Source organism: Narcine bancroftii, chromosome 2 (genome assembly GCF_036971445.1).
Source record: "Narcine bancroftii isolate sNarBan1 chromosome 2, sNarBan1.hap1, whole genome shotgun sequence".
NCBI lineage: Eukaryota > Metazoa > Chordata > Chondrichthyes > Torpediniformes > Narcinidae > Narcine > Narcine bancroftii.
In genome coordinates this window covers 145758100-145779133 of record NC_091470.1, presented here as the reverse complement: position 1 = coordinate 145779133, position 21034 = coordinate 145758100, and the positions used below count along the sequence as shown (strand labels likewise).

Genomic DNA, 21034 nt, shown 5'->3' with positions numbered 1-21034 from the left:
TCTGCAGTTAAAATTATACTTTACAAAAGAAGTGCCTTTATGAAAACTGGTCCTTTCTGTTTTAAGCTGATAAATCACTGCTTTGTTCAGAATAGGAGCAGTGACATAATGCAAACAACTCTTTAAAAATTTGTAATTTTGTAAAATTATGTATGGCAATGATTCATCCTTTATGACGTTGGGAATTAAATTCAAAAGAGAAAAGAAGTTCCACAATTTCTTCTCTTAAACACCTCAAATTTCAGTTTAAATCCTGTCCGCATATTCTTCACATGAGCCTTCTGGTCCCAATGGACCATGGAGAGAAAGCATTGTTTTACCCATCATTTGCCACTTACTTTCCAGTTTATAAATCATGGTTAATCTGTATTCATGGTTATCTGTATCCTCACCTATACCTGGTAATTTTTCACCCTGTTGCTCATTAAGAATTCATCTTCCTCTGCTTCAAAATATTCAGACCTCTTCCTTCTACTGCACATAGTGAAAGTAAATTCCAAAAACTGAAAATCCTGAGAGAAAAACATTTCACCGCCTATGTTCCTTATTTATGATAGTGACCACTAGTTCTGAATTCTCCCCATGAGGGAACAACCGCTCCACCTCAATTTGGATATTTCAGGGAGTCACGTGATGGAGTAGTGGCCGGACGGTGAACTCCAGCCCTCTCCAGAAAAGTCGGGAAAAACGAGAGAAGAAATACAAAGGCACAGAAATACAAGTTAAAGAAAAGTGAATATAAAGGTGGAAAGAAGATGGAGACAAAAGGAGAAAAATCAAAATCAACGGAAAGAAGAGAGGAAGAGAAGACAACGGAGGAAAAAGGTGAAGGCCTTACCTGTCCGAAGAGGCCCGCTGCGGAGAGAAGACCCCACTACCTCAGGTCGGTAGAAAGAGAACTACAACAATGGCTCACAGAGCCGAGTAAAAGTGCGCAACCGCGCATGCGCGACTCCTCGCGCATGCGCGATGCGCATACAAAAAAACACACCGACGGGAGGGGGGACCAGCTGGGGAGTCGATCTCCACAGCCGGCAACGACAGCTGCAGAACACCTGCAGCAAGAAGACACCACAGAAGACAATGGAAACAAGAAAGAAGAGGAGGAAAGGGCAGCAAAGAAACAACAGATGGTCAACCTAGAGGAAGAAGAAGAGGAAGAGGAAGAGTACAGGGAAATAGAAGAAGAAAAGATAGGCAAGGTAAAGGAGGTACTTGCTCTTGTTAGAGGATACATGGAGTCATTTAAAGAATGGCAAACACAGGAATTCAATGATTTAAGAAGAAGAATAAACAACACAGAAAAGAAAATAAATAAATGGATATGACCTTAACAGAAATGGGGAAAAAAAATGGACAAGATGGAAGAACGGGCAATAGCAGCAGAAATGGAGGTAGAAGACTTAAAAAAGAATTGGAGGAATCTAATAAAAAAACTAAAGAGACACAAGAATTACTAGCCCAAAAATAGATATAATGGAAAATTATAACAGAAGAAATAACATAAAGATAGTGGGCCTTAAGGAAGATGTAGAAGGCAAGAATATGAGGGAGTTTATAAAAGAATGGATCCCTAAGGCCCTAGGATGTCCAGAACTACAGCAAGAAATGGAAATAGAAAGGGCACATAGAGCATTGGCCCCTAAACCACAACCACAACAAAAACCAAGATCTATTGTAGTAAAATTCCTAAGATATACTACAAGAGAAAAGGTGCTGGAGAAGACAATGGAAAAAGTAAGAGAGGGCAACAAACCACTGGAGTATAAAGGGCAAAAAATCTTCATTTATCCAGATATAAGCTTTGAACTCCTAAAGAAGAGAAAGAGTTCAATGCAGCAAAAGCGATTTTATGGAAGAAAGGATATAAATTTACACTGAGCATCCTGCGGTATTGAAAATATTTATTCCAGGACAACAAAACAGACTATTCTCGGATCCAGAAGAAGCACGAAAATTTGCAGAACAATTACAAAAATAGACTGAGGGATGAAGACGGGTAATGAGAGCAAAATTATCACGATTGATATGTATGTGGGTAAAGACAAAAATAGACTGAGGGATGAAGACGGGTAAGGAGGGTAAAAATGACCACGATTGATATGTATGCGGGTAAAGAGGTATAAGAGTGAATAGAGACAACGGGCATATGTGAAAGTATCTGTAATTAGAGGAAAACATAGAAAGTATAGACAAGAATTAATAAGGGAAGGTAATGGAATAGAGAGAATAAGGAGGGAACTAAAAGAGTGACCTTTGTGACATATAAAAAACGAAATCTTTTCTGGGGGGGGCTGGGTGGGGGAAAAGAGCGGTCACTGCAAAATCAGTTGACGCTTGCGAGTGGATTCGCAAATCCAAATGGAGAGGGGAGATGTGGTTGTCGACAAGGGATAAAGGGCAACTCAGGAGGGGAAGGGGAGATTGGGGATAAAGAAGATAGAAATAGGAGAATAAGGAAAATGTTGGATGTTGTAGGAATGTTGTCTGGTAAAGAGTTGAAAATAAGAAAACAGAAATGGAAAAGGAGGAAAGGTAATGATGGAAAAACGGAAAGAGAAGATAAACAAAATATAAAATGGCTACGCTGAACTATATGACTCTAAATATTAATGGAATACATAACCAAATTAAAAGGAAGAAACTACTAAATTTACTGAAAAAAGGAAAAAATAGATATAGCATTTGTCCAAGAAACACATTTAACTGAATTGGAGCACAAGAAATTAAAGAGAGATTGGGTAGGACATGTAACAGCAGCATCGTATAATTCAAAAGCAAGAGGAGTGGCTATATTAATTAGCAAAAATGTGCCATTTAAAATAGAAGAGGAAATAATAGATCCAGCAGGGAGATATGTTATGATAAAATGTCAGATATATTCAGAGCTTTGGAATCTACTTAATATATATTCACCTAACGAAGAAGATCAAAAGTTTATGCAAGATATCTTTTTGAAGGTAGCTAATACGCAAGGGAACATACTAATAGGAGGGGATTTCAAATCTGAATTTGGATCCAAATATGGATAAAACGGGGAAAAAAATTAACAGGAAGAACAAAGTAACCAAATTTATAATTAAATCAATGCAAGAAATGAAACTTGTGGACATATGGAGGAAACAAAACCCAAAAGAAAAGGAATACTCATACTACTCGACTAGACATAAAACATACTCAAGGATAGACCTATTCCTGTTATCAGCCCACATACAAGGGAGAGTTAGGAAAACGGAATATAAAGCTAGACTATTATCGGACCACTCACCCCTGTTATTGGCAATAGAGCTAGAAGACATCCCTCCAAGAATGTATAGATGGAGATTAAACCCCATGCTACTTAAAAGACAGGATTTTAGAGAATTTATTGAAAAACAATTAAAAATGTACTTTGAAGTAAATACGGAATCAGTGGAAGATAAGTTTATACTATGGGACGCAATGAAAGCATTCATTAGAGGGCAAATAATAAGTTATGCAACCAAGATGAAGAAGGACTATAATCAGGAAACAGAGCAGTTGGAAAGGGAAATAATAAACATAGAAAAAAAATTAGCAATAAAGGAAGATACAACCAAAAGAAGAGAATTGGCGGATAAAAAAATAAAATATGAAACATTACAAACATATAAGGTGGAGAAGAATATAATGAAGACAAAACAGAAATATTATGAACTAGGGGAAAAAACACACAAAATCCTAGCATGGCAGCTTAAGACAGAGCAAACTAAGAAAACGGTATTGGCAACAAGGAAAAAAGACAAACAAATTACATATAATCCAAAAGAAATTAAGGAAAACTTCAGAGAATTCTATGAACAATTATACCGAACCGAAAACGAAGGGAAAGAAGGGAAAATAGATGAATTTTTGACTAAAATTGAACTACCAAAACTACAAATAGAGGAACAAAATAAATTAACAGAACCATTTGGAACAGTAGAAATACAAGAGATAATAAAAAATTTACCAAATAATAAGACACCAGGAGAGGATGGACTCCCAATAGAATTCTACAAAACATTTAAAGACCTAATAATACCGCCCCTCCTGGATGTAATCAACCAGATTGATGAGACACAAAACTTACCAGATTCATGTAAAACAGCAATAATTACAGTGATACTAAAACAAGGGAAAGATCCACTCTCACCAGCGTCATATAGACCAATATCTTTGCTAAACACAGATTATAAGATAATAGCTAAACTATTAGCGAACAGATTAGCAGAACAGGTACCGAAAATGGTAAATTTAGACCAAACTGGATTTATCAAAAAAAGACGCACAACAGACAATATTTGTAAATTTATTAACTTAATTCATGCAGTAGAAGGAAATAAAGCACCGGCAGTAGCAGTTGCTTTAGACGCAGAGAAGGCCTTCGACAGAGTAGAATGGAATTACTTGTTCAAAGTATTGCAAAAATTCAGTTTACCGGAGAAGTATATTAATTGGATTAAAGCATTATATAAGGGACCGTTAGCGAAAGTGACAGTAAATGGACATGTATCAAAGCAAATTAACTTAAGCAGGTCAACGCGGCAGGGATGCCCACTATCACCATTATTGTTTGCGCTAGCTATAGAACCACTAGCAGAATCGATAAGAAGAGATAATAATATAAAAGGAATAAAAATAAAAGACAGGGAATATAAAATCAGTCTGTTTGCGGATGATGTGATAGTGTACTTAACAGAACCAGAACTATCAATAAAAGAACTATATAAGAAATTGAAGGAATATGGAGAAGTGTCGGGATACAAGATAAACGTAAATAAAAGTGAAGCAATGCCTATGAATAACGCGGATTTCTCAAAATTTAAGGAGGAATCCCCATTCAGATGGCAAACGCAGGCAATAAGATACCTAGGTGTGCAAATAAACAAAAATCTAGGCCAATTATATAAACTCAATTACAATCCACTAATGAAAAAACTACAGGACGATTTAGAGCATTGGAAAGAGCTACCACTAACACTGATAGGAAGGATAAACTGTATTAAAATGAACATTTTTCCAAGGATACTATACTTATTTCAGGCATTGCCAATACAACTGACAGAAAAATTCTTCAAAGAGTTAAAGAAAATAATAAGGAGATTTTTATGGAGAGGGGGAAACCGAGGATAGCACTAGACAAATTAACAGAATGGTATAAACAAGGAGGCTTACAATTGCCAAACTTCAAAAATTATTATAGAGCCGCACAATTAAGGTACCTATCAGATTTTTATCAAACAAGGGAAAAACCAGACTGGACGAGACTAGAATTAGATAAAATAGGGGAAAAGATACCTGAACACATATTATATAAATGGGACGAAAAATTGGTACAACATAGAACTTCTCCAGTATTACACCATCTCCTCAATATATGGAAGAAGATACATGTAGAAAGAAACAAAATAAATTACCAAATACCAAAACTAATATTGACGCAAAATAAGCTACTCCCTTTTACAATAGACAACCTTGCCTTTAGAAAATGGGAAAAAAAAGGGATTAAAAGAATAGAAAATTGTTTTTCAGGAAGTAGATTCTTATCCTTTGAACAAATGAGAGATAAGTACAATATAACGGGAGATACAGCGCTGGCATATTACCAACTGAGATCCTACTTGAAAGATAAATTAGGAAGCAACTTGAGTTTACCAGAGGGAAGTAACCTTGAATATGTGATTACAGATACAATGTTAATCAAAAGATTTATAAAAAATATGTATATTAAACTGCAAGAAAAGGAAAATGAGGAAACAAATGGTAAAACTAAACAAAAATGGGAACAAGATTTAAATATAAAGATAAAAAAGGAAACATGGGAGAAGTTATGCTCTGGAACGATGAGAAATACAATAAATACGAGGCTGCGTATGATACAATATAATTGGTTACACAGACTATACATTACACCGCAAAAGTTAAATAAATGGGACCCAACAGTATCTGATAGATGTTTTCGATGTAAAAAAGAAAGGGGAACAACAATTCATGCAATCTGGACATGTGAGAGAGTAGAAAAATTTTGGGATGATCTCAATCAGATATTAAATAAAATAACAGAAAACAATATACCAAAGAATCCAGAGATATTTCTCCTAAGTAACATAAAAAATAAAGAATTTGGAATTGACTTGGAGGATGCACAAAAAAGATTTGTTAAGATAGCCCTAGCTGTAGCAAAAAAATGTATTACGTCAACCTGGAAATTGGAAGATAATTTGAAAATACAACAATGGTATATAGAAATGAATAAATGTATTCCATTAGAAAAAATAACATATAGTTTAAGAAATAATATTGAAATATTCGAACAAGTATGGGAGCCTTACATTAAATACAATAGCGAAAACCTACCGGGAACAAACATTACCTAAGTTGATGGAAGGAGAAGAGAAGAAAAAAATGGACTCAGTAGAATTTCTGGTGTATTTTTGTTGAATGACAACATTGTCTAACTGAATTAATGCAACCTAGATTGTATAACTAAAATGGATGAGAGGGGGGAGGGATGGGGGGGTGGCTTGGGAGGAGGGAGGGGGGAGGGAGAAAAAGTCACTGTAAATGTGTGGAAAAGAAAAAGTGTATATCATGGCTATTGTGATTTATGGTGTGAAAAATAAAAAATTTAAAAAAAAAAAAAAAAAAAAAAAAAAAAAAAAAAAAAAAATTTGGATATTTCAGTCAAATCCCTTTGCATCCTCTGAACTCCAATGCATACAGGTAAGTCTAGCAAATTTTTCCAGACAGTACAATCCTATCATTCCAGTAAAATCCCTAGTATCCAGCACCTATGGGGATTGGTAGATGCCATTTGTGTATTTTCTGGTTGCCTGAGACTTGCTTTTACAATGCCTAACTAATGCACTTGCAGTAGAAAAAAAGACAAAAATACAATAGTGTACTTACACTGAACCAACTTTATTTGCATGAATATGTAAACTTTAAAGCATTTTAGTTTATTATAAGACACATTCTTTGAAAACATTTCACCATCATTCCATCCGCAGGTTCCTCCCCTTCTCAGAACCATCCAAAAAATGAACATTGACATTATAGATCATTCACCAACCCCCTCCCCAAGTTGAAATATAAAGCCACTGACCAAGGCAACTCTTTCTAAGCAGGGATAAGAACACACATTAAGAGAGTCACCCCAATGGCGAGCGGCATTACCCAGCTCTTCACCCTGGGAGACATCATTGCTGTTTCACACAACTTTATTCAAACAGCTGCTATGAGCAAAGGACAACCAAAGTACTCTGCTGTCTGAATATTTACTCCCATCTTCGCCAAAGGTTTATGTGCAACTTCAGAGAACATTTACAATTTTAAACTTGCATTTTTTTTAACTGATTATTTTATTCTTATTTAATAGCTCAAAAAATTTTTCCTCAATTTTTTTTTGTTGGTAACTTGAGGCTGCCAGTTGTTTGAATTGCAGATACCAGAGGTTTTACTGTATAAAGCTTGTAAACCTTGCCCAATCTGTTTTCAACACTTAATTCTTCCTTAAAGGACACCAAAGCTGAACACACTATTCCAAATGTGATCTCTCCAATGTCGTTTATTTCTGCAGCACAACCTTCTGAGATGTCCAATGCTCTTTACAAAACACAATAACATAATTATTTTCCTAATTACTGGCTGTTCCTTCTTACAAACTTTGTGCAAATTGTGTGCGAGGACACCCAGATCCCTTTGCATTCCACAGTTCTTCAATTGTCACCACTTGAAGCAGTGGATCTCAATTTTTTCCCCACTCACATGCCACCTTAAGTATTCCCTTACAAACTACAGAGCACCTGTGCCATCCTATACTTAAGGTGGTTTGAGAGTGGGGAAAAAGTTAGAGAACCATTGACTTAAAGATTATGCGTCTCTTCCCCCTCCCTACTTTTCTTGCCAAAATGGACACACACATTTCCAGCTTAATTTATTTTATCTTTATTAATTTCTCTATGTGGTCTTCAGAGCCTATTTTCTTGCCTACCAGTTCTGCATTTGCAGAGAAATACAAGAAACAAAAAAAGACAGATATAATCCACTTACTTTAGAACTTGCAGAAGTCCTGGTGCTACACGTGCTGGCCGAACAACACCCGGTCCATTGATTGTATTGAGATTGACCTGTGGAATGTAGACTGATCGAAGGGTTAAGCCGGAGGACTGGAGCCTAGTCTTGATCACTTCCAATGGACAAGTTACAATTGCTCCCACTGTTCCCCCACACCTGTGGATCATGCAAAGAATGAAAAATAAATTATTTCACAAATAAAACACGGAAGTCTGCAGACACTGTAGATGAAGTAAAAACACAAAGCTGGAAAAACTCAGCAGGTTAAACAGGATAAAAATACATCACCAATGTTTCAGGCTTGAGCCCATACCTTGTTGATGGACTCGAGGCTAAAACGTCTGTTAGGTATTTTTATCTTAGCTGTCTGTATAAAGGACACTGTTTGACCTGCATTGTGTTTTTACAATAAATTATTTCAGTTAGCTGCTTAAGTGCATCTGAAACGACAGCATGTAGTCAGGAATGATCTTTGTACAAACGTTATTTTGGGAGGAAGGTAGAGGATTGTGGGGCCAGGATAATTTTCCTGCTCAGTTAAAAATTAAAGATAGCCAGTAAATGTGTTAAGTGAATTTGCATTTTAAAAGAACTGTGGACCTTTGTCAAAGCTGAAAATTAGAATACAAGCAAATGATGGGATTAATCTGGGGAAGTGTGAAGTGATGCATTTTGGAAGGTCAAAGTGAAGGGTGAAGCACCTGGTTAACGGCTGATTTCTTAACAGTGGGACCTTGGCATCCAAATCCATAGATCTCCCAAGGTCGCTGCATGGTTTGGTCGGATAGTTTGAAGGTTGATGGTATGCTGTTCATTAGTCAGACAATTGAGTTCAAGAGCCTGCAGCTAAAACCACACTTAGAATATTGTGATCCTGGTCACCTCATTACAACAAGGATAAGGAAGCTTTGGAGAGGTGCAGCTCAGATTTACCAGGATGTTGCCTGGATTTGAAAACATGTCTTCTGAGGCAAGGTTAAAAAAGTGACTTCAAAGAGGTCAATCAGCTTATGAGAAGGAGGGCAGCACCTTTTACCTGGGGAAACACTAACAAGGTGAAAGGAGGGAAGAAGTCAGGGGTAATTTTAAAGTGCCTTGAATGCATTGCCAGGGTGGTGGTGGAGGCTGGTATATTAAGGACATCTAAGAGACTCAAATAGGCCTAAGAATGCAAGTGAAACATCAAAGTCTGCAGACACTGTGATTGTTGTAAAAATACTCCGAGATACTGGAGGAACTCAACCTGTCTTTTCATCAGACAAAAAGCAAAGACAGATTGTCGACTCCTGACTCCTCCTTGAGGGAATAAACAGAAATAGTCAGAAGCAGGAAATCTCAGAATAGGAACAGTGCCAACTGGGGGAGGATTCAGACCAACAAGTTTAGATTGAATATGATAAGGGAAGAGGTAAGAATTTATCATGTCAATGAATTTAATATGAATACAAATGAAGGCCTATGGGTGTGAGGTAGGGAAGGTTTGAGTTGTTTCTATTGATCGGCACAACATTCTGGGTTGTAAGGCCTAGACTGTGCCGTCGTAATGTTCTATGTTCACCTACAAGAGGAAATCTTCTGGAGCCAGTACATTGATTCTACTGTGAAAAAGGCATGCTGACATACCAACTTTCCAAATTTGAGGACATTTGGCATGTCATCAAATAGTCAAATAATCTTTGGAACCTCTACAGATTCTGTGATTATTTACATCTTTTTGAACTTGCCCATTTTTTCTTTGTGAATCTTATCACAACTTCCTTTTTCACATGCACAATGACTTTTGGCATTTATTCTGATCTTCCCTTCACAACAACTCAACATTTCTTGTTCAATTGCACTTGGAATGCCTAGTCACCTTGGGTTTAACCAATTTCATTTTCAAACCTCCAAAGGGGAAAAACAGTTTTAGGTCTACTATTATTTTAACACAATGTGGAAGTTACTTTCTCTGAGCATGACCAGGTCACTGCTCCTCTATCTGACAACAGAATGCTATTAAATGCTTTAAAATAGCTTCAAAAGATTGAAGTGGACAGCTTATTCGAATCAGAAATTTAGTCTTGAAATATCCATTCAAAAACAAACCATTTCAACCAGCAGCAAATCATTTAAAGTGGATTCCCAATTCCCAAAATGTACGAGTGAAGATAATTCAAGTATTTTAAAAAGAAAAATAAAGTATGCAATATTATTTAGAAAAAAAGATCAGTGGAAGAAGGCTATTCAATGCCTGTTGCCTGCAATGGCTGTTTAATACAATCAGGCTAACCTTTTACCTCAGCATCCAGAAACAGAAGTAAAGACACTGGAGTGCTGGGTTGGCTTGAGGTGGGGGGGGGGGGGGGGGGGGAAGAGAAGGACAAGAAAGAAATGCTTGGGTAAACTTGCAGCAATAAAGCAGTTCCCCACTTTATCACTTCTTAGGTTTTAATATACTGTACTGGAGTTTTTTTTTTAAAATCAGCATTACTACTTGATTAAAAGACAAAACAAATTTTCTTGCAGAAAATAATTATTTTACTTCCTACCAGCTTCAGGTTAACATTGCAATTTTTAAATATCACAATATTCAAATTATTGACCAAAACTGCAAGAACTTTTCAGAAATGGGAATAGAAAGATTGCTTTGCAATCTTTATTATATTCACTTTTGTTTAATTCTTAATTCTGACAATACTTTCGATCATCACATTTTACATAAACAGTTTGAACAATGATTCACACAAAGTGGAACTTCTTCATAATTTTTCATATCATCTGTTTCCAATCTTAACCAAAACTATGAAATCGAAAAGGCAGACACCTCCCTTCAAGGAGCCAATACAAAAGGATAACAAGAAGATAATTACCATGTAAATTTCAAATGGATTAGTTTGGAACAGGCGTGAAAACAACAAAAAAGCTAGCATCAGATCAGCCAACCAACCACTCAGCATAGCTGGGGCTGAACTGTGACAATTAAGAAGCAGTATGAAAGAAAGGCAATCCAGTCTGTAACACATCAAATATAGTTACAAACATACTAAAAACCTGGTAATGTCACTGTGCCAATTGCTCATTATTGGATATTTCACAATTCATGAAATCAACAAGGACTCGAGTTAAATTTTGGATATTAGATTTGTGCCCTCAAAGAACGTTACGAGCCTGTGGGTCCTTGTCAACGTAGACATTATCAGTTTGGGCCACAAGGTCTGATTCTGTCCTGTCTAACTCAATAACTCAACAAAACTTTAACTGAAGTTCCTCCTAGTTTTATGAACAATATAGTCAATAATTGCATTAAGCAATATGTAGTAGTGGTCTATGCGTCCAGTTCCTCTGGGACTGTCCTTGCTTCCTCAATGTATCCCCATTCCACTCGGTTAAAAACCATTCAATTACCAATCTGTAGTCTGCAAATTCACTTGACAGCATTTGCTCTGTTCTCCCCAGGTTCTTTTCCATTATTTTTGCTCTTTCGATATCCAGTTCCATCTAATTCTTCCTGCAGTTCTCCAAGTTTCTGAACAATTCATTTTTCCCCCTTAATGAACACCCAACTTTGATTTGGTTGACAAAACCTAAGAACCCTATTGCAATTAATTTAAACAATAGAAAGCATAGACATCGTTTACATATTCACCATACTATTCTTTCACCATTAATCTATGCTGCTACACCTCTTCTCTAGCCAAACCAGAACAAATTTAAAACTATTCATCAAAATATATCAATAGGGATTTATTTATCAGTCTCAGTTCATCCATTACTGTTACTTTCATCCAAGCCTTTGTTACTTCCATATCTGGCCTTCATTTTTACCTGCTCTGTCAATTTGAGGTCAATCCAAACTCTGCTGTGTCTTTCTTGACACACTAATAGACAAAGCACTTGCTCAAAGTCTTGACTTAAATTGTCATTCTTGTTACCTACTATTCCCTCCAAAGTTTCACTTTCCAGATTTCAATCCCTTCAATTGCAAAACTGCAGATTGCTGTTTTGTCAGATTGTAATTGTACAATCAGATGAAAATAAATTTGACTCAACTCCAATAGCCACAGCACCTCATCAGTGCCTCAAGCCTAGTTTGAATTGGCTACAATTCACTCATATTGGCACCTGGAGAGATTAAGGAGCAGTTCCTGAAATATAGCAAGTGATCCACATTGACCAGTCTTGTTATTCAAAGTACTGCAGAGGTTCAACCTACCAGAGAAATATATTAATTGGATTAAAGCATTATATAAGGGGCCATTGGCAAAGGTGACAGTAAATGGATATGTATCGAACCGATTTAAATTAAGCAGGTCAACTAGGCAGGGATGTCCACTATCTCCCTCACTGTTTACTTGAGCGATAGAACCCTTGGCAGAACTGATATGAACAGAAAAGGGATAAAAATAAAAGAGAAGGAATATAAAATCAGTCTTTGCAGATGACATCATAGTACACTTAACAGAACCAGAGACATCAATAAAAGAATTACATAAGAAATTGAAGGAATACTGAGAAATATCGGGGTACAAGATTAACGCAAATAAAAGTGAAGTGATGCCAATGAATAATGCGGATTTCACAAAATTTAAGAAAGAATCACCATTTAAATGGCAAACACAAGCAATCCGATACCTAGGTATTAGACTAGGCCATCTATACAAATTAAATTATCAGAAATTACAAATGACTTAGAACAATGGAAAGATTTACCACTAACACTGATAGGAAGGGTAAATTGCATTAAAATGAATATCTTCCCAAGGATACAATACCTATTTCAATCGTACCAATTCCCTTATCGGAGAAATTCTTCAATGAGCTAAAGAAAATAATAAGGAAATAATGGAAAGGGGGGAAACCGAGGATAGCGCAAGATAAATTCACAGAATGGTACAAACAATGGGGCTTACAGCTACCAAACTTTATGAATTATTATAGACCAGCACAATTAAGATATCTATCAGATTTTTATCAAACAAGAGAAAAACCAGATTGGACCAGTTTAGAGTTAGATAAAATAGGGGAGAAGGTACCAGAACATGTACTTTATAAGTGGGATGAAAAGCTGGTGCAACATACAAGTTCACCAGTACTGCACCATCTGCTCAACATTTGGAAGAAGATTCACGTAGAAAGGAAAAAAACAAATTACCAACTACCAAAATTATTATCGACGGAAAATCAACGAATCCCTTTCATAATAGATAACCTTTCCTTGAGAGAATGGGAGAGAAAAGGGATCAAAAGAATAGAAAATTGTTTTTCGGGAAATAATTTACTGTCTTTTGAACAAATGAAGTACAAATATGGTTTAACTCATGATACAATATTTGCATAACACCAACTGAAAACCTACTTAAAGGACAAATTGGGAAGCAGGCTGAGATTACCAGAAGGAAGCAGCTTTGAATATGTGATTACAGACACAATGATAATTAAAAGATTTATAACAAACATGTACATCAAGCTGCAAGAGAAAGAGAACGATGAAATAAGCTGTAAACCCAAACAAAAGTGGAAACAAGATCTAAACATTAAGATAAAGAATGAAACATGGGAAAAGCTATGCTCCGGAACTATGAGAAATACAATAAACACGAGGTTACGCATGATACAATATAATTGGTTATACAGGCTATACACCACGACCCAAAAGTTAAATAAATGGGACCCAACATTATCAGATAGATGTTTTCGCTGTAAGAAGGAAACGGGAACAACATTACATGCAATTTGGGCATGTGAGAAAGTGGAAAAGTTTTGGGAAGATCTAAATCAAGTATTAAATAAAATCACAAAAAGCAACATACCAAAAAATCCAGAGATCTTTCTTCTAAGTAACATAAGAAGTAAAGAACTAGGCCTCAAAATGGATGAAGCACAAAAAGTATTTATTATGATAGCCTTAGCTGTAGCAAAAAAATGTATAATGTCAACCTGGAAATCAGAAGATAGACTGAGAGTACAGCAATGGTACACAGAAATGAATAAATGTATTCCATTGGAAAAAATAACATATAATTTTAAAAATAAAGTCACTGCATTCGAACAAATTTGGGAACTGTACATGGAACACAGCAGATAAGTCCTACCGCGGACCTCCACCACCTAAAATGACAGAATGAGAAGAAGACGAAATGAACTGACCCAGTGTGTAAAAGTAGATTACACAATTTTCTTGTTTATTTTCATTGTGTGATGACATTGTTTAATGGGTTTAATGTATCGTATATGTTGAATGTTTAGTGGGTGGGGAGGGGGTTGGGAAGGAAGGAAGGAAAGGAGGGGGGAAAAAGGGGGAGAAAATGACACTGTATTTTCAAGAGGGAAATGTTTGTGTGTAGTTTGGTTAATATGGTTCATAGTGTGAAAAATTTTTAAAAAGACCAAAGTCTTGTCATGAGTCCTGGTCATAGTGGTGGGAGAAGGAGGGAATCATCTGCCAAGAACTAATACTCCAGTATTACCTTTCTAAACCTCTCCTGCTTTCTTTCTCCATTTAATGTTGCTTAATATTCATCTCTGCCACCATCATTTTCTGCCCTGACAAGTGCTCAGCATACCCCTGATATTGGCTGATGAAACTTGTCCTTGAGAGTTACGGGTGGGGTGTACAGTAAATGCAAACGATGCAGGTTGCTGCCAAATATCCTTCAGTAGATTGCTTCATATTTGGCAACAGAGCACATGGTGCAATTCTTTCCTTCTTCCAACTAGTATTAAAATCATGCCCTCCCATAGTCATTCATATAAAAATATGCAACAACATTCCTTAATAACAAATTTTAGGATCACACAGTAATTAATATTTTGCATCCTGCACCATAATCTAATAAAACAAACTTTTTTAAAAAATTTACTTACTCTTCATTTTGCTTAGACATACAGCACAGTAACATTCCATCAGCCCACGAGCCCATGCCACCCAATTAAATTACAACTCCAGAACATTTCAAATGTTGGGAGAAAACCGGAGCCCCTTTCAGAAACCCACTCAGACATTGGAAGGACGTAAAAATCCTTCCAGATAGCACCAGATCCAAATCTCAATCACTGGCACTGTAATAGAATTGTGAGAACCACAACACGAGCCGTGCCACCATTTATAGTTGTTTGAGGCGGCATACAACTAGTCAGGCGAACCAGCCCCGCTTGTAATCCACGCAGCGGGGCAGCCGGCCAAAATGGCACCATCGGGGATTTCCCCTTCTTCTCAACACAGGGCTCAGAAGCACGCGCTGGGGGACATGACACCCAGGTGATGTCCACGCCCCCCCCCCCCCAGTGTGGTTCTCAGCCAGATCCGGGCTGGGAGTATCAGTCCAGCCCAGCAGCCTGCAATAAATCAGTTCTGTTCACTGAGCTTTTCTGGTTGTGTGTTCTTTCAGTAGCAGTGCAGCCTGCCACTATAATTGGTGACCCCGACTGATTCAAACGTCTTTGAACCTATCATGAGCAAACCTGGGATCAGTGTTATAGCCGTCAAGCTGCCTGACTTCTGGGTTCAGGAGCCGGAAACCTGGTTCAGCCACGCGGAGGCTCAGTTTCACCTCCGCCAGATTTCATCTGACACGACCAAATTCTTCCATGTGGTCACCGCCTTGAACCAGGCCACCGCCAAACGCGTCCTGCACCTCGTTCAGCACCCACCCGTTCAAGACAAATATGGGACCATCAAGCGAGTGCTCACCGGATCCCTCGGACTATCCAGGTATCAGCGTGCCGCTTGGATGCTGCACCTCGATGCCTTGGGGGACAGGTCCCCGATGGACGAGATGTTCGCACTCATGGGTTATCACACCAACTGCCCACTCTTTGAGTGCATTTTCCTCAACCATCTGCCCGAGGACATCTGGCCATTACTGGCCCAAGTGAGCTTTACTTACCCGAGGAAGATCGCTCAGAAAGCCCAAGAGCTATGGCTCGAGCGATTCCCAGAGGGCTCGGTGGCCCAGCAGGTCACGAAGCACGGGCATGACCATACCAAGCCTGCCCCTATCGTTGTGGTAGAGCATCCGGCCCCTGCAGGGGCCACCAAGAGCACAACCAGGAGCACGGCATCCGCTCTGGGCCTCTGCTTCTACCACTAGCGCTGGGGAGCCAAAGCCAAGTGTCGTCAGCCCTGCTCGTTCCAAGGAAACGACCAGGCCGGCGGCTGTTAATGGCTGCGGCGGCTGGCCAAGGACGCAGCCTCCACTACCTGTGGGGCTCAGTCAGCAGCTGGCGTTTCCTTGTCGACACCAGGGCCCAGATCAGCGTCATCCCAGCCACAGCCATTGAGTCCAGGAACCGACCTTGAGGACCTCCCCTCCATGCGGCCAATGCAAGAGATCCGGATGTATGGAGACAAGACAGTCCACTTCCAGATCGGCCGACGAAAGTTCTCGTGGACGACCTGCGTCGGGTGTTCCTGGGCACCCGCTCCTCGCCCAAGGAGGATCTGCAGGCGTCATCAGCTAAGCTGGTCTACGGCGCACCGCTGGCACTTCCTGGTGAAGCCGCACAAGCTGCTTCCCCACCTCCGGGCCCGCTTGGACTCCTTCGCACCCCCACCGGCGTCCAGACACAGCAATCTCACGTCCCCAGCGAACTGCTTTCTGCAGAGTACGTTTTTATTCGGCGGGGCCCGCCCGCGGCATCTCTGCAGAGACCGTACAAGGCTGTCCAGCATTCAGGGTCTACATTCACACTGGACATCGGGAACTATTTACTGTGGACAGGCTGAAGCCAGCGCACTTCGACCCCACCGAACCAGTGATTGTGGCCCAGCCCAAGAAGCGAGGCTGCCCAGATAAAAAGGACATTGGCGCCGGTTCGGGGGGGGGGGGGGGGGGCTGTGTGGCGGCACACCACTAAGCAGGCGAACCGGAACTGTTTGTAATCCACACGGCGAGGCAGCCAGCCAAAATGCCGCTGTCAGGGGGGGTTTCCCCTTCTTCTCAGCACAAGGCTCAGAAGCCCGTGCTGGGGTCCACATGATGCCCAGGTGACGTCAGCGACCCCCAGCGTGGTTCTCAGCCAGGTCCGGGCTGGGAGTAGAATTCCAGCCCAGCAGCCAGCAATAAATCAGTTCTGCTCACTGTGCTCAACCCGTCTGGTTGTGTGTGTTCTTTCAGGAGCAGGTGTCGCCGCCGCCTCATGTTCACCATTTTCTGTATTGCAAGTCACGTTTGTTTTCTGAGCAAAAATTTTAGTGTTCTATATCAAATTTATTACATTCTATAGCAGTACTCAATTTGTGGTCCACAGCAAAGATAAATGTTGCTTTTATAATAAACAAAAAATATGGAAAACGAGGTTGCAAATTTGTCAAGAAAATAGAAAATTCACAAAAAAATTCCCATCAAATCAAACTATCTGGTAGTGAAACAGGAAAATCTGTAGACCCCATGGCTGTTCTAAAAACAATGCTGGAGAAACTCTGCAGGACAATATGGCCATGGTAAAAATCCAGAACCAGCGTTTTAAGCTTGAACCCTTCCCTTCATCAGGTATCAAAACTTTTGGTATTCTGGGAAGGGGCCAAAAACTCACCAGCAAAGGAATAATTAAGATAGTCTATGGGTGAAAACAAGTTTTGTACTTCCTTTTATACATGTTCAGCCACAGGCTCCATCAGGATTTTCCTAATGGAATAAAATACTTCCTATGTTGTATTTACTGGATCACTGCAAGGAGAATCAAGCCTCAAAGCTGTTAAGAATAGCATTGTGTTCCAGAAACTTAGTTGCTCATCATACAAACTGGGTCCATGGAATAACCCTGTTGAGGCTCACCTCAGCTGTTCATTGTACAATACATTCCCCCCCCCCTCCCCCAGCCTGTTTGTCAAAGGACTCCAGACCAATTAGCAGGTGGAATAATGGGGTGGGGGAGAGAGGAATAGGAATTCACTAAAGTGTAGTGCACATTACTACCCATGACTCTTCACTTGCACCCCCCCCCCACCCGATATTTAAAATATATTTATTAAAACAAAGCTGAGTGCTGCATTCCTGGTGCAGCCTGACCAAAGATCCTTCTGAGTATTGAACCACTCCCTTTCTCTTGTACGGTACATCTTCCGACTTCAATCAAAAACATAATTATTATAATGGCCAGAAGTAAAATGGAAATAGCAACGTCCTTGGGAAGCTTAAGCAGGAGAGACAAAAACAACCAGCACATAATCACAAATGCAAGGATAATCCAATCATGTTCTTATATACTCTGTTTTAGTCCTGCAGCACAATATTCGTACACAACATGTTCTAGTTACATTAAAATAAAACCAATTTTTACTTATCAAAGCTGATCATTACAGATCACTAATTATATAATGAAGTCATGCAGTTGAAAAGCAAAATCAAATGACTGCTACGGATCAAAGTCTTGGCATTGCAATCACATCTCATTTACAGTATTGTACGAGATTTTTGGCACAAGAACAAAAGCTCTTTGCTATTCTGGGGAACCTGGCCACACCAGCAAACTGATCAGACTATGTCATCTAACAACAGCATCCACCTCAATTCTCAACCAGCCAGGCCAGCAAATATGATACAACACACACAAAAAAAAGCCTTGTAGATCCTTTCTTCCACATGAATAATTATTGGAATATTCTACAATGGTTGCTGAGTAATAGTACTGAGGATGGGCAAGAGGAGGGGGAAGGATTCCAGCCTGGTCATCAAAAAATTTCCTCAAAATCCCCATTTTTAAAAAACAAATGAGGAAGCCTCCACTGCTGTCTGCGACAGAGAATCACCACCCTCACTCTGCATAAAGACATCTTGCCTTGTAAATGGAGTGTGACCCCCCCCCCCCCCTCCCCCCCGGCCGGTTGCAGTGTCCTGGGGGGATCTCGACTCTCAAAAGCCCTTTCCATAAACCCCCCAATCGATAATCCCGTCATGTGGCGACCGAGCAGCCAGTCTGCACTCTTTCTATGGCAGGGAGGAGACGGGAAACTGGGCACAAGCTCAACAAGGCAGTCAAATCCTTCCACAACAAAGGCAAATAAACCGTGAAGCTGGAGCCATGCCGGCCTTGCTTCGCCACGGAGAAAGCCGGGTGGAGGAGACACAAGAGGCAGGGGGAGGCCTCGCCATTCAGCGGGATGGTCTCACCTCCTCTTCTCTGGGCCAGTCTCTCCTTCCCCAACTCTCCTCCTGGGGGGGGTGGGGGGGCGGAGGGTGGAGAGGGGCCCACCGGGTCTCTTCACTCACTTACTCACTCCCCCACCCCCACCCGGCAACAGCCAGCGGCCCGCCACACTCACCCTCCGGCGAAGAGGTGCAGTATGGTGTCCCGCTGAGACATCTTCAGGCCGACATGACCCGCCTGACCGACGACCCCACCTCCTCAACGCCGGGAACAAGGGCGGCCTCTGCGCACGCGCGCTCGGCCCGGCCGATGACGTCAGGTGGGCAGTCCGGGGGCGCCGCGGGGGCGGTGGCCTGACGTCACACGGAACGAACAGGTCATTGGCCGCCGCCGCGGCCTGAGGCCGTTTGGGTGAGTGGCGTGGGCAGGCAGCCAGAGCAGCTGCCGGGCATCGCGGGCGGGGGGAGTGGGCTTGCCAAGGCCCAGGCAAACTGCACTCTCAGCCACTCCACCTGCAGGCACTCAGGGCTTGCAATCACCCCGGGACTCTCGTCAGCTTGTGCAGCTGGAGCGTGGCGAGCATTCTCGCCGGTGGCACCACTGCCTGGTCTGGAGGCACCAACTCCCAGAAACTCCAGAGGGTTGTTAACTCGGCCTGCACCATCCCGGCCACAGACTCCACTCCATCCAGGCGGTGTCCTCAATAAGGAGCCTCTGTCCTCCAGGACCCCCACCACCCAGGCCGTGCCCCCTTCACTCTGCTCCCATCGGGAAACAAGCACCCGGCGGCACAAGGACAGCTTCTTCCCCGCTGCCATCAGATTCCTGAATGAGCAAACGAACCACAGACACTGACTCCTTTGACCTTTTTCTTGCACTATTTCGGTTTGTTTTGATTTGTCAGGTGGTCAATATCACCTTTGCACTTTTCAAAATGCCACTTCTGCAGGCTGCAGAACCCTAAAATGTTTGTGCAAAACAATCAATTGACTGACAATAAATTCTGATTTTTAAGTTGCAGGTACTCAATTGTTGCAAACACCTGGACAAACAGCAGCAATCATCAAGGATCCACATCACCCAGGGCACTCTTCCAGCCACATTGCATTAACATTCACTTTCCTGGTCTCTGCTAATCTGCTCTCCTCTTCTCCCTCCCTCCTTCCCTTCATCGAGCCATTCCTCCTCCCCTTCCTCCCTCCCTTCTCCACATCACCTCCTGCCTTTGTGACCACACCTTCTCCTGCCCTAACTTGTTTGCTTGGATGCCTGCCAACATACCTTGACGAAGCCCAAAGATTTGGTTATGTATTTTTACCTTTGTTATACAACCAACTGAAAAACCTCACAAAGATAAGCGTATACAGAGCCGTCGTCATACCCACACTCCTGTTCGGCTCCGAATCATGGGTCCTCTACCGGCATCACCTACGGCTCCTAGAACGCTTCCACCAGCATTGTCTCCGCTCCATCCTCAACATCCATTGGAGCGCTTTCATCCCTAACGTCGAAGTACTCGAGATGGCAGAGGTCGACAGCATCGAGTCCACGCTGCTGAAGATCCAGCTGCGCTGGGTGGGTCACGTCTCCAGAATGGAGGACCATCGCCTTCCCAAGATCGTATTATATGGCGAGCTCTCCACTGGCCACCGTGACAGAGGTGCACCAAAGAAAAGGTACAAGGACTGCCTAAAGAAATCTCTTGGTGCCTGCCACATTGACCACCGCCAGTGGGCTGATATCGCCTCAAACCGTGCATCTTGGCGCCTCACAGTTTGGCGGGCAGCAACCTCCTTTGAAGAAGGCCGCAGAGCCCACCTCACTGACAAAAGGCAAAGGAGGAAAAACCCAACACCCAACCCCAACCAACCAAATTTCCCCTGCAGCCGCT

At 41.0% G+C, this 21034-nt stretch overlaps 1 protein-coding gene across 1 annotated transcript in view; it reads right to left on the bottom strand.

The window, feature by feature from the left end:
- slc25a33 (solute carrier family 25 member 33) overlaps window positions 1-19461 on the bottom strand; it is a 26878-nt gene extending 7417 nt beyond the window's left edge. The window contains exons 1-3 of the mRNA XM_069915561.1: window positions 19319-19461; window positions 8053-8232; window positions 7461-7605 (exon numbers count right to left, since the gene is read on the bottom strand). Of these exons, the coding sequence (XP_069771662.1) occupies window positions 7461-7605; window positions 8053-8232; window positions 19319-19359 (366 nt within the window). The 5' untranslated portion in view covers window positions 19360-19461. The remainder of the gene's footprint in view (window positions 1-7460; window positions 7606-8052; window positions 8233-19318) is intronic.
- Between the last annotated feature and the right edge of the window lie 1573 nt (window positions 19462-21034).